Here is a 13,752-nt window from a genome sequence, read left to right on the forward strand (position 1 = left end):
CACACACGCCCGTTTGACATCAACAACTATCTAAATTTTTTGGACAGGGTTGAACCAGAGCAGCGAAATGCCTGGCCCAAAAGTTGACACACTCTTCGTACGTTGTGCGGAGGTGAGCAAATCAGTTAGCCTCGCGTCACTTGCTTCAGCTATTCTGATCCCCGCTCTTCTTAAAATATTCATACCAAAGGGACCGTGGGGGTGGCGAGGAAAAAAAAAAAAGCAGCGGCGCAAATTGAAGCTAAAGTGTTATGCACAAATAACAACTGTGCGATAGCGAGAACATTATTCAGCATACAAAATACACCAACATCTCGACATTTGTCCCTTCTGGACACTTGTCGCACTACGCCATTCCGCTGCACTACGGTACAATGGTGTGGAAATATTTTCTGGAAAAAAAAGATCAGTTTCAAAATATGCGAGTGTATCCTCAGATACAACAAAATGAATGTATAGGACTCCAACAAATTGGTGATTACATGGGGCAGAGGGCAGCACGGTGGATCAACTCGTAAAGCGTTCACAGTTCTGAGGACCCGGGTTCGATACCAGCCCCGCCTGTGTGGAGTTTGCATGTTCTCCCCGTGCCTGCGTGGGTTTCCTCCGGGCACTCCGGTTTCCTCCCACATCCCAAAGACATGCAACATTAATTGGACACTCTAAATTGCCCTAACGTATGATTGTGAGTGTTGCTGTTTGTCTCTATGTTCCCTGCGATTGGCTGGCGACCAGTTCAGGGTGTACCCCGTCCAGGACTCCCACGACCCTCGTGAGAGTAGCTCTACTCTCAAACCTAACTGAAACAGAAACGTAAACCAAAGCCGTATTTCCTAAACTCAAGAACATCCATTCATTCATTTCTGTATAAGTGGATGGATGGATGTCTGAGGGTCACGTTGAAAGCGGGACAAAGTCACAGTCTGGCTAGGAAGTATTCGTGGAGGCACTCTAACTGGTATCATTCGTTGGATGATGCGACTTCCCAAGGGAAACCTTAATGGCAATCCAGGCTCCTCTGGGACCACAGCGTAAAAGTACCTATCCTCCCATCTCGTCACAAAATGGCAGGGAGTCATCGATAAGAGAGGACCTGGTGATTATTTGAGCTCTCAAGTTGTTAGCCTGATGGCTTTTTAATTGTTGCTAATAGCATTGCAGCTAACGGCAGAGGCCACTGGGAGTTTTTGCTTTCCCCCTCGGACCCCACCTCCATCCCATCTCAATATAGCTTTCACTTTGTCCTTCACGTTCTCCCCTACCACTTTGATGGCATTCATGAAGTGGAGAAAATGATTTTTTTCTTCTCTCTCCCCCGTTTCACCTTTTCCAAACAAACAGAACACTGTACTCAGCGGCACCTCGCGGCAACATATTAGGTGCTGAATTGGCTATTTAGTGTGGGAGCAAATGAGATGACAGGTAAGCGGAACATTTGCAAGGACAGCCTTGCTCACACAAAAGCTAGATATTATAAGCAAAGAAAGAAACCTTTTTTATGATCATCTTCCTCCAGCACCCCTTTCTCTCAAAGTCTAACCTAGTGAAAGGCCTCCTGCTGGGACCTTGTCGCTCAATTGTGCCCCCATCCCCGTCGTCGCTGCTGACTATCAGTGGAAGTCTGGCATTGTGAGCGGTTCACATACCTGTCGCTACCCCGCTGTGATGGCTTATGCGCGCAAAACCCCAGTAAGACGCTCTGTCAGGAATGCTGCGAGAGCGTCAAAGTCAAATGTTTGTTCTACTATGAGAGGGTAACGCTTTTTTTTTTTTTTTGCTTCCTGCCAAAAGAAGGCATTTTGAAAGGGGTGGAGACAACTAAATAGCAGGTCTTTCTTCTTCTTCTTTTCCTTTCGGCTTGTCCCGTTAGGGGTCGCCTCAACGTGTCAACTTTTGCCATCTTAGCCTATCTCCTGCATCTTCCTCTCTAACCCCAACTGCCCACATGTCTTCCCTCACCACATCCATAACCTCTTTGGTCTTCCTCTCGCCCTTTTGCCTGGCAGCTCCATCCTCAGCACCCCTCGACCAATATACTCACTCTCTCGCCTGGAGATGTCCAAACCATCTAAGTCTGCTCTCTCTAACTTTGTCTCCAAAACATCCAACTTTGGCTGTCCCTCTAATGAGCTCATTCCTAATCCTATCCAACCTGTTCAGACCAAGCGAGAACCTCGACATCTTCATTTCTGCTACCTCAAATTCTGCTTCCTGTTGTTTCTTCAGTGCCACCGTCTCTAATCCATACATCATGAAAGGCCGCACCACTGTTATAAACTTTGCCCTTCATCCTCGCGGATACTCTTCTGTCACATAGAACACCAGACACCTTCCTCCAGCTGTTGCACCCCGCTTGGACCCAGTTCTACACTTCCTTACCACACTCTCCGTTGCTCTGTACTGTTGACCCAAAGTATTTGAAGTCGTCCACCCTCGCTATCTCTTCTCCCTGGAGCTTCACTCTTCCTCCTCTGCCCCTCTCATTCACGCATCACGCAAAGTTCTTTGACGCCTCAAAAAGGTTCTTGCAGGATAGTGGGGAAAAAAGCAACAGATAACTTCCTGTTTTACCCATTTTAAAATATTAAAACCCTACCTGTTAAAATTCAAAAAGGTTGAAAAGGGAAAATGTTCATCTCCAAAAAGTGCCCAAAAAAAACTTTAAAAATCACCGCCTTAACCCTAGACCAACCATGACCCAAACTCAAATCCTGACCCAAGAGGGCACAAATGCCAACCCAATTCTAACACTACCAATTTCACATTAAGGTATGCAGAAATGTTGTTAAAGTTCAAATTCATTCCAATACAGACCCAAAGAAAGATCGTTCTCACCTTGGTGGATATCAGCCAATCTCATGGCTATTATGTATTATTTCATAGACTTTTACACTGGTTGGTAATAGATATCCATCACATCACTACTTATAATCCTCAACCGTGCATTCCATCCCCCGCAGCGTAATTCCAAAGTATAAGAGGTTATCTTTATTAATAGTCTCTCGGCGCCCATTTTGCATATCCTTTCAGGAGTGTATTTGATATACGCTCAGAGACCATGACATCATCTTGATCACTGTAGCGAAATATTAGAAATCCATACACTCCAAACATGATGTATGACTCGGTCGACGTGGAATTGACTGGCGCTTTGGTGCGTTTGCTTTTTCGTGAGGATGACAATAAAGATGGGGGTGGTGGGGGGGTGGCGGCGACAGAATCAAGAATAATTTGCAGGTTCAGTACGGCGGAAAAGGTCAGAGCGCAAAGACGGATTAAGAACGAGGCTCTTACTTTTGATGAGGACGGATGGAGGCGTACGATCGTAAGGGGGCTCAGGTGGCACAAGCTTAATTGCGCCCGATTTTCTCCACTCGTCAAAGCCTGGAGATGTTTCCTCACACGTGTCATCAGGTGGATTTAACGCAATTATCCACAACAGCTGATGACTGCTGACTTTGGAAGTTTATCTCGCACTTTCCTGATGTTGTGAGCAATGAGTGTTGGTTAGGTACTGAGTTGCGTGACGATGTGGGGGGGAAGCATTGCCTCTTCCAAAAAATATCCCTTGTCAAATATGCATTTTAAATGGTCAACATTTCTACACTATAAAACCCAAACATTCAAGCTAACCATTCAGCTCATACAGTGATTTCTCATGTCAATTGAACTTAAAAGGCAAGGCAAGCGCTGCAACATATTTGCGTCTCAGAAAGTGCAGAGTTCACGTCAAAGGTTGCCCGGCAGCATGTTGATACATTGCTGCTTTCGCGACATATAAATGCCCACTTTATTTTTGGCAATGTTCAGCTAAATTGACTTCGAGATTGCCTTCCTCCGGGCTGCTTTCTTGTCATACGGAACATAATGTGAACATTATTCCACTCATCTTATCCTTCTCTAACCAGGAATTGAAGTCACCGGTTGCTTTTTTTCCCCCCATCTTAATTCTCTAGAAGGGTCAGTAAAGTCACTAAATTAGCGAGACTGTCCGAGTCAGACATGAAACCAGTCCGTATATATTCCCATCATCCCCCTCTGGCCACGTTCCAGTGCCTGCAATACACATTAAAGTTGGCATTTGCTGGTGTTCAGTGGACCAGACAGGGGACTGGGTCAGGAAGGACGCTTAGCGAGCAATGGAACCAAACAACGAGCCGAGGCGGTGACAGCGTTGACAGCTAATTGAATGTGAATCAAAAGATGGACTCCAGGCAAACTCAGTAAGGATGCTTCTCACTGTTATCTGTCACTGCCGTTGCAGAATTGACGCGACGTTTCGTGTCACGCTCGGTGACGGTGAAAAACTCCGTCTGACTTGTCGCATTGCCGCCTTAGCTGTGACGGACATTGTCACCTAAATGTCATAATAGTTTGAAACGCGTGCTTGGATTCTTTATTATTAGCCGCCAACTGCAGTCCATAAAGAAAATTGCTACGCACGTCTATCATGGGTAGATTCTGGAAGAAGCCATGCCGGAACGGCACAGGAAGTCTTTGAAGTGGCCATTTTTCCACTTTAAAAAAAAAAAAAAGAAAACTTTGCTTAAAACAATTAGAAATAGTCTAATAACAAGTTACTTTTTACATAATGAGTCCTATTATAAGTGTAATTAGATTTATGACTAGAAAGAGGACAATTTTGAACCGCAACAAATGACAGTGTTTGAAAATTCAGCCCCCAAAGCCACTTTCACTTCGCAAGATGACATTTAGTAGGTGTTACTATCCACTAAAGAGTCTCAAGAAGCCATGCATAAAACTTCACAAGAAGTCAGCCATTTTGGTTTGAAGCCACCGTTTCCAGGTGTCCTGAGACTAACTTCTCCTAGATAATGTGTCCAATGGACCTTTCCGATGGCGATCTTAAGCTCCACCCCCTTATCCATGTCCCACAAGCTTACAAAATGGTGATTGAACAGAACATGTTTGAAGTCGATTCAGATAACGCGTATTCCAGATAACATTGGTGTATGTTTTTGCCAAATGTCCAAGAAAGTTCTACTAGAGAGGTGTCAACTATTTCACGCAAGGATATGTACACGGAATTAAGATTTTGGATGGAGCAGGACGCAATGTCAGAGTTACAGAAAAATGTTGGCGATCGATGCAAAAAAGTTTGACTCCTCACAAAGTTCATATTGAAATCCGACAGGATAAAATAGTGTAATCTTACTGCGCATGTAAAGCATGGTGAGTACTTACTTACTTGGAAAGATGACAAGTCATATCATTATAGTCTTTCTAAGTGAGTGGGTGTATTCATTTGACTTGGCTCGTAATGGAACCCAGTGCTCTGTCTTAAGGCTGAAGTGATACAAATAGGCAAATAGACATTTCTTCTGCATGACATCGCGCATATACGTATAACTAACCCGACTCTTTTGCATAAAACATTGCACACTTCATTCAGCAGGTCAGTGATACACGAACAAAGTGAAAGTTGTTCTCCTGATAATAATTCAAACTCAGAGAAGATACTTCTCCATCATTTACCTTCGAACATACAGCCTTGTGTTTGTCGATATTGTTCACATTTAGTTGTACGTGCAGTCTTCCGCAAGCCTTAATCCATCGTAGACACTTCGTCAACTGTGTTTTAGACTTTGGAAAATGAATCAACCGGGCCCCTTGTAATATAGCAGGATATCTTTCATCAGAATTGCACGTTCCCCAAGCGCATCTGAGGACCATTTTCTTCGTAACATTAACTTTTCCAAGCACACGCTACTGACAACCAGCATTGGTTGTGGGACAATACGGCGAGAGGGGCGTGTCAAGCCAGGGGTTAAGACAATGCGGCTTTCTGATTGGCTAGTGTGGTATGAGTGATTGACAGGTCGGAAAGGTCCATTGCTACTACCAGTGTTAAGTCCCGTGCATTAAACAGATGGACATTGCTGAATTGATCAGCATTTCAGTTTCTGTTATTGCATAGTGGCGAGATGATGTTTTCACAACCATTGGTAATGTTCTGCAAAAGTTCTTTCAGCCCATTCACAATTACATTTTGGGGCTCATTTTTCCACATCAGAGCAAGAACCTGATTGATTTTCATACACAACTGACCTATTTGTGTCCTGATATCACCCACAAATTTACCGGATTACTGCTGAATGCCAAAGCAAGAATCTTATTGATTGTAAACGCAATTGTCTCTACTAACTTCATGGATGTATTTTTCAAAACAAACCAGGATTGATTTTGAATCTGACCCCAGGTGACACCAGTTATTTTAATGGACATTCACATTATTGAGGGTGGGAAAAAAAAGCACAACAAATGTCAACAGTATGAAACGCTACCCACAGATTGGTACGTCTGGCGACCAGTTAATGCCCTCCAAGTGGATGACCGATCAATATGCTGTCAATACCAACATGTCCCTGCTGCGGATTTCGTAAACAAGACTCATGAAGGCAACTGGAAGATAGATTTTACTAGGCAGCCAGTAAAACGAAAAAAAAAAACCCAAACAAAAAAAAATGCTCTTGAAAACATCAAAGCCAGTGGACTGGTCAGTACCTAATAAATTGTGCCGGAGAGGTTTCCATGGCGACCTTTCCGGATGAATGTCAGGAACGTTGTTACCCGTGCATTCAGAATTCTGAGCCACAGCTTCCTTGGGGCAGTTTTAGGCCACCGTGGGAGCTGTTTTCATTTTGGTGATGTCAGCATTCGAGTTTGTGCAACAGTCACTTTGCCACACACACACACACACACACACACACACACACTCAGGCTTGATGGTGGTGCAATTTTTTTTCTGGGGTTTGAGCATTGGGGCCTGACAAAGTAATAATCTTTGACCTTGTCTGGCTAACCTACAGATGAAAGACTGGAGTGTTGAAAGCACCTGTAGGCTGACCTTAACGTTTAGTCTTCTCAATCAAGAATCCTATTTGGGTTTTTTTTTTTTTTTTCTCAGAGTGGCTCCCAGCGGTGAAAGTGTTTGGTTCATATCCAAAAGATGATCTGAAAGTGACATTGCGCTGGACTTTGAGGAGTTGCTTTTATGCCAGTAAAAAAACAATAGATGGATCTTTTCTTAGGTTTATTTGTGGGTGGAAAAAAAAAGGTCAACAGAATTCTTGGCCTGAAGTAGTCCCAAAAATTTGGGGTTCAAAATTATGCCTAAAAGTAAATATAGGGTCTTGATCAGAAGCTTGAACTCTGCTACCTTAAAATCTTTTGGACTATGGCTACGCGCTTGACCTCTTGTGTCGATAGCATTTAAAATCTTGAAGGTTTCGTGGTGGTTTCGACTGTACTCCCTGAAAAGATGAAGAAACACTTTTTGAATAATGAAAAAGGAACAAGCACTTATTTTACCCATGGCATTTTTGTACGTACTTCAGCAATCATGTGCTGCATCGCCTTAAATTTCTTACCCTCGTCATCATCCACATAGTTATTAAAAAGTGCCATTTTGATGCCATGATTTTAACTTTGATGTTGTCATCTTTCTTTTAACGTGTAGCCTTAAACCTATTGCCTGACTTTGCCCCCTGTCCTTCAACATCTAACGCTGATCTGATATTAAACCATTACTTTGAAGAAACCCGCGACTTTTAAATGTTATAACATAGTTACAATGTCTAAATTTGACTTTCAGAGAATCACAAAAGTACTCGCACTAGCTCGTTATCTGACGCTAGTTACCTGTAGCCATTTTGCGCCACATACCTGTAACACTTTAATAAGATGTTTTTCTGACAATAATCCCGGGTAATTTTCAGATTTACGTTTGTGAATGTTGGAACACTGAGAGGAAACTCTGTGGTCTGATTTGAACTTCAGCATCAGCCTTAACCCGGTCACTCCATGAGCCGCTAAGAAAGTAATTCCCAGGAGACAACATCGGATGCTACAAGATTGTCTGGCCCCTCCTTTCTGTTCAACCTTTTCAGCTGCTTCACACCTCCATTTACCCATAATCCCTTTTCCTCCCGTCATGACTCCAGACCTCCCACTCCACTCCACTGCCCTGTCAACACGGCGACTGCTCAATAATAAGCGGTTGCCTACGCAATAGTTCTCCCTCATTTTCACCTTTTCTGATGGACTTCCTGCCATCCCTTTAATTTCCGTCTTCTCGTTTAATTTGAAATGATGAAATACATTTTTTTTTAACCAGAGTGCTAATAGACTGAGGCAAACGGGAACCTTCTAATTACAGCTCACATTACCTGCATGTAAACACTTCATGTGCCCAGTGTTTTTAGCGATTAGCGTTTTGCTGTGCAATTTAGACTTCGATTTGGGGCAGCACTCGTGCGAAGCTTGACGTAAAATAAATACTACATATTGTTTACAGAAAAAATGGGTAAAAAAATGTGTTATATTTAGCCAAAGAAAGCCAGCCATCTTGTGCCACGTAGCCTTCAGGTTTTTTCGTTGGGAAAAGTCATAAATCCTGATAAGTTTGAAGAAACTGGTGAAGTACAATATTAGAAAGGACCATGTACTGATTGGATCTGGGATGTTAGTTTCAGCCATTTTGTGCCACATAGCATTATTCCGTTAAAAAAAAAAATGCATGTTGAAAATTGTGATTGGAAGGAAACGAGGGTTCATTTGAACATTAGTGGCAGCCATCTGGTTCCGCATAGGCTTTACGTTCTTGCTGTGGTATATGCGATTGATCCCTGTAAATTCCAAAGAAACATTTTGACCTTTTTTTTTTATAATGCTAAAATGGAACATGCGATAATTTTGAGCACTGATTTTATTTAGTTTCAGCTACCTACTGCCACATAGCATTAAAAATTCATAAAATAATTACTCTGGAAAAGAATATATACTCTGTTTGCGTTTTAAAAATTGCGACTAAAAGGAAAAATGATCACATTTGAAACTCCTTTTTTTTTTTTTTTTTTGCGCTTGTATGCCAGCACTGGGTGTGTAGTCCTGACGTTCTTGCTCTGTTAGCCTCAGCCATCTCATGCCGCATAGAGCCCAAAAATGTGCAATTTGAAAATTGTACATAAAAAAAAAAAAAGTTTTTAAAAACTCTCCTTTTTGCCACGTGTTTATATTAGAACAATGTTTTGGACTCTCTGAGTAAAAGGTTTTGACTATGACAATAAAAGAAAAAAATCTTTCAATGGTCAATGTGCGGGCAATGCTTAGCAGTTATAATGAGCTATGTCAAAAAGTTTCATGGCGGGTTCGCGTTGATAAAGATGCACACTTTACAGAATGCGCTGACCGAGCATCCCGCTTCAGCCTGCTGGGAGAAAAAAAGTCTTTAAGTGCGCTGACCGTCCTCATACATCACCGAGCGCCCAGTGTGTGGAAAAAAACATAAGCAGGAAAAAGCCGTATGTGCTGCTTGTTTGGGTCTCGATAAGTCACTTTTCTCTCATACTAACATGAATACGGTGACGTTTAATATGTAGAGAGTATTAGGGTCTTTGTCCGTTGTCATATTTTTTTTCATCTGGGGAAAAGCAACCAGCGTGTCTTGGATTTGTTTTTCGGATGTGTTTTCAGATCCATACAGTGTGTACGCATAAATCCACCCCGCTATCCTGTTTCAATAAGAACAAAAAAAAACAATGTTTGGCCAGGAAAAAAAAAATACATGTACTGTATCTGCAGTTTTCTTTACATTTTTGAAAGAAAGGGGAAAGAAAACTGCAGATACATGTTTTTCAGAAGAGATTTTTTATCTAAAAAAAAAATCAAAATGCATCATTTGGAGATAAATGCTTTTTAGTGGATGGGATTGTGTCAAGTTTATCTTAATGAATAACATGTTATCTTTAACATGTTAATAACATAGCATTTAAGTCAGTATAAGGACTTTGAAGGGTTGACATTAAATCAAGGCAGAGTTTTTGTGCAGTTGAGACCAAGTCAACCCCAAAGGTTTGTGGGGTTGAGACCATGGTAATCCAAAATACAGACTAAGAATTCAAGACGCTTGAAAATTTACTTGAATTACATGGGATTAAATTGTGACTAAGATTTTAAGGGGTTGAGACAAATACTTTATGGAGGCCAAGACAAGACCAAAGACTTCACGTTGTGACTAGGAATGGACAGTTCAAGACATTGAGACCAACTGAAAACAGAGACTGAGGGGTTGAAACCAAGTCAAGACCAAGACTTGGAGAAGTGAATACCAAGTCAAGAGTATTACACTGAGAGGTTGAGACAGAGTCAAGCCTTGGACTTCAGTACTGCCCATAGATGAAGTCTGCTTTGACCCCAATCCTCCGATTGCTTTTTGTTGACTGACCAGCTGACCGACTGCTGCCTCCTTGTTCACCGTCAGTCCAATTGAAAAGTCTCTCTGATATTGTCAACAGTGAATCCAATAAGCTTCATCTTCAGTATTCCTCTGACAGGCTGGATTAGCTCTATCAAATTAAGCTGACGCTAAAACGCATCAGTGTGGCAGAATAATGACGTTCTGCGAAGGCCTCAACGAAGGTCAAGAGTGGGATAAATATTGTCTTTTCAGTGTGTGTGTTGTGTCCCTGCTCAAGCATCAATGATTTGTCAGAAAAGCACAAGTGGAATGCCGGGTTATTATGGTTAGTACGATTGTCCTTGCGTCACCTCGCAAATGAATCCTACAGAAAGTTCGCTGGAGTAAAACCTTGACGTGGACAAGACGGTGGTGTTAAGAATTCCTCTCATAACTTTTTGTGATCAATTACTAATTTGCAGTTACGCTGAAAGATGTGTGTTTTAAACATGAGGAACAGAAAGGGGGCATCGTGAGGCAATGCCTTGTAACTACTGCAGAGAGCCCTATGACTGTTTTTAGTGCATGTTGGAACTTCTTTGAGGGGTTGGGACCTACCAGGAACCAGATGATCAAATAATCTAATAAGAACACAACCATGATTCAGGAGTTAGAAACGGTTCAATGGCGAGTTGTAGAAACCAAGTCCGTACTGACACATGGTGGTTTTGGAGACCAAGTCACGATTGAAAGACTAAGACTTTGAAGAATTTAGAGCAAGGCCAATGACAGCAAAGACAAGAAAGACTTTGAAGGGTTGAGACCAGGACTCTCAGTGCTTGAACCAAAGTCAAGACCAAGTTTTTTAGTTGCTGAGACCAAGGCAAGAATTTAATGGGCAAGACCACCATTTTGACAGGTTGAAACCAATACAAGACCGACTTTAATGAGTTGAAACAGGACACAGACTTTGGCTCGTTGACACTTTGAGTGGTCGAGACCAACTCACAACCAAAACTTTGAGAGGTTGAGACCAAATCCAGATTAGGAGAAGATTTATATTCTATTGTCCATAAGAAGACTCTATGCTAAACCATCGTCCACTTTTGTTTGGGTTTTGTGCTTCAATTTTTATCACTTAGCCTCGATCTTTGTTTCCCCCGGTTGTAGTCTAACTCCGACTGAGATGCTCACATCGCATCCGAGTAAGGCCGAAAGGAGCCTTAAAAAAAAAAAAAAAAAAGAAAGAAATCTAAAACAGGGTCTGCATCGCTGCAGGGTGTGAGCAGAAGATTGTCCCAATACATCATAAAAGCCATGGCACTGTTGACCCATTAAATAGCCTGTTATTAGGTTTTCTAGGCCCACTCGATGGTAGGGGGACAATCTATGTTTGATCTATCATTTTTATCTATTGAGTCTGCCGACTGGGAGAGGTTTTCCAAAAACCCGGCCGTGGTTAAATCAAACATGACCCAAAACAGCATGGGGTGGAGCTACATTTTGTGCTCTAGCGATGTAAAGGAAAAAAAAATCAAAGCCGTTTCTAAGATGCTACGTATTCGCAATTGCGCTGTGGTTATGTGTTTTAGCAATACAGTTTCAACTCAATGTCAGGGTTGGGATTAAAGTGTTCAAAGTTCTATGAAATGTAATTTAAGGATATCTTTCTATCATCAGACCAGAACAACTTTTTTTGCTGGGAGGCCACATATGATATTTAAAAAGCAGAGATCATTAGATTTGTCTTTTTAAAAAGTCAGAAAATATAATTAAATGTATAGATGGCTAAATATTGATACAAATGTGTAAAAAAAAAAAAAAAAAATTAGAAAACATGAATTCATTCTCATTTTTAAAGTCTATTAAATAAAATTTATTGAATAATATATTTAAAATAATTCATTTGTTGAAAATGTGTATTATTTATCAGGGCTTGGATAATTGTTGAAAAAATAGATGCGAATGTAAAATCTGTTACATAGTTAATTTTAATAATACAATGCTAATAAAATGTTTGAATTTAAGTGAATTTAGTCATGATGAATTAACCACTGATTCAATAAAAATGTTACATGTACTGCATATGTAAAATCTATTTTATGTTTTACATTTACAATGAGTAAATCAGCCATTTTTAATGAAATAAATGAATAAGCAATGTAAATATTTACCTCAAAGATAAAATAATAAACTTTAATGATACAGTACAGTGGTACCTCTACTACCGTCTCTCGTAATGAAAAGTTCAGGTTACAAAACATTTCCTCTGAAAAATATTCTCTGGTTATGTAGGAAAATTCAGGATACGAAATGAAGAAATGGGCGCTGGATTCGCAGCCCACAAGTTCCACCACACGTAAACATCCTGTATCTCGGTTTGTGTGCCTCGACAGAGTTTGGACTTCCCTTGGACTCTCGACCTTAACCGACTCATTGGTGCAGTGCAACTTTTTTGTGAGTTTTTCATTTGTTCTTTGCAAGTTTATTCATCTTTCTTCACCATAGGCCCCAATAAACTTTAGTGGAATTAAGTTGTGTGCCGTGCGTGCATTCATACGTATGTTTTCTCTCAGCTGTGAAACGTCTGCCTCCTCCTCCGTCCCCCACGATGCCTTTTGCTTCTCACTCACCCCTCTCTCCGCATAGTCGCCCAACGGCAAATGTAAATTAACATCATTTTTACTATTCTTTACATCATGTACTTTAAATGCTTATCACTTTTGGGGTGAGGGGTGGGGGCCAGTGGGCTTGGACGGGTTAGGCTATTTACATGTAAAATGCGCTTCTACTTGTGAAAATTTCACATTACTTCCAGAACGGATTTATTTTGTAAGTAGAGGTAGCACTGTATACTAATCATTTGTAGATTGCATTTTTTTATGATTATATCAATCCATCCATTTTCTTATCCACTTATCCTCATCGGGAGTACTACAGGCATTTTCCATCATAATTATTATAATTATTGTTATAATTATAATTGTTTATAATTAATAAGTTCAACCTACCTGTATCCTGTCAAATACATAGAGGAGAGTCTTTCTTAAAAGATTCATGGTGTGTGTCAATAGAAGTGTAATATGTAAAAAAAAAAATGACTTTTGTCGTGCCAATCGGAGCTGAATGTGCAAGAGATTGGCTTCGCTCTCGCTCGTACGACAGATTGATGCCACGGCTGTTTGGTTCCTGCTTTTATTCCCTTCAACCTCCCCCCCTTACCCCCCATCTCAATCTCCTGTTCGGATGTTGCCCCGAAATCCCTGAAGAGCATCGAGTTGTCCCAAATGGAAAACGATGACAGTCATCTCTCTGAAGAAATGGAGCGGCGCGTCGAGAAAAAAGTGGGGAGAGCAAATTTTGAAAGATGAAAGTGTCACGGATTGACAGGAGAAGAAGAATGAACGGCATCTTTGAAATGATGCGCGGCGGAAACTTTTTGGGAGTCTGATAGTGACCTGCTTCAAGAGCCATTACCAAGAGACATGCCGTCATTGATTGGGGTTCCACTGTAAGTTTAACACGCAAATCAGTGTTAATCCAACCCGAAAAGT

At 41.3% G+C, this 13,752-nt stretch overlaps 1 protein-coding gene across 14 annotated transcripts in view; it reads left to right on the forward strand.

Annotated features, from left to right (window-relative positions):
- LOC133492023 (uncharacterized) overlaps positions 1–13,752 on the forward strand; it is a 99,011-nt gene that overhangs the window by 15,065 nt on the left and 70,194 nt on the right. For 5 of the 14 annotated variants that reach the window (XM_061803896.1, XM_061803900.1, XM_061803897.1 and 2 more), the window contains exon 5: positions 12,595–12,655. The exons of 3 other annotated variants lie outside the window; for them this stretch is intronic. In XM_061803896.1, coding sequence (XP_061659880.1) covers positions 12,595–12,655 — 61 coding nt within the window. Of the gene's footprint in view, positions 1–12,493; positions 12,707–12,774; positions 12,864–13,752 lie in introns of those variants that run through there. 6 more of the 14 variants (XM_061803902.1, XM_061803894.1, XM_061803893.1 and 3 more) reach the window with 4 other exon arrangements.

Source organism: Syngnathoides biaculeatus, chromosome 18, assembly GCF_019802595.1.
Source record: "Syngnathoides biaculeatus isolate LvHL_M chromosome 18, ASM1980259v1, whole genome shotgun sequence".
In the NCBI taxonomy this organism is placed as follows: domain Eukaryota; kingdom Metazoa; phylum Chordata; class Actinopteri; order Syngnathiformes; family Syngnathidae; genus Syngnathoides; species Syngnathoides biaculeatus.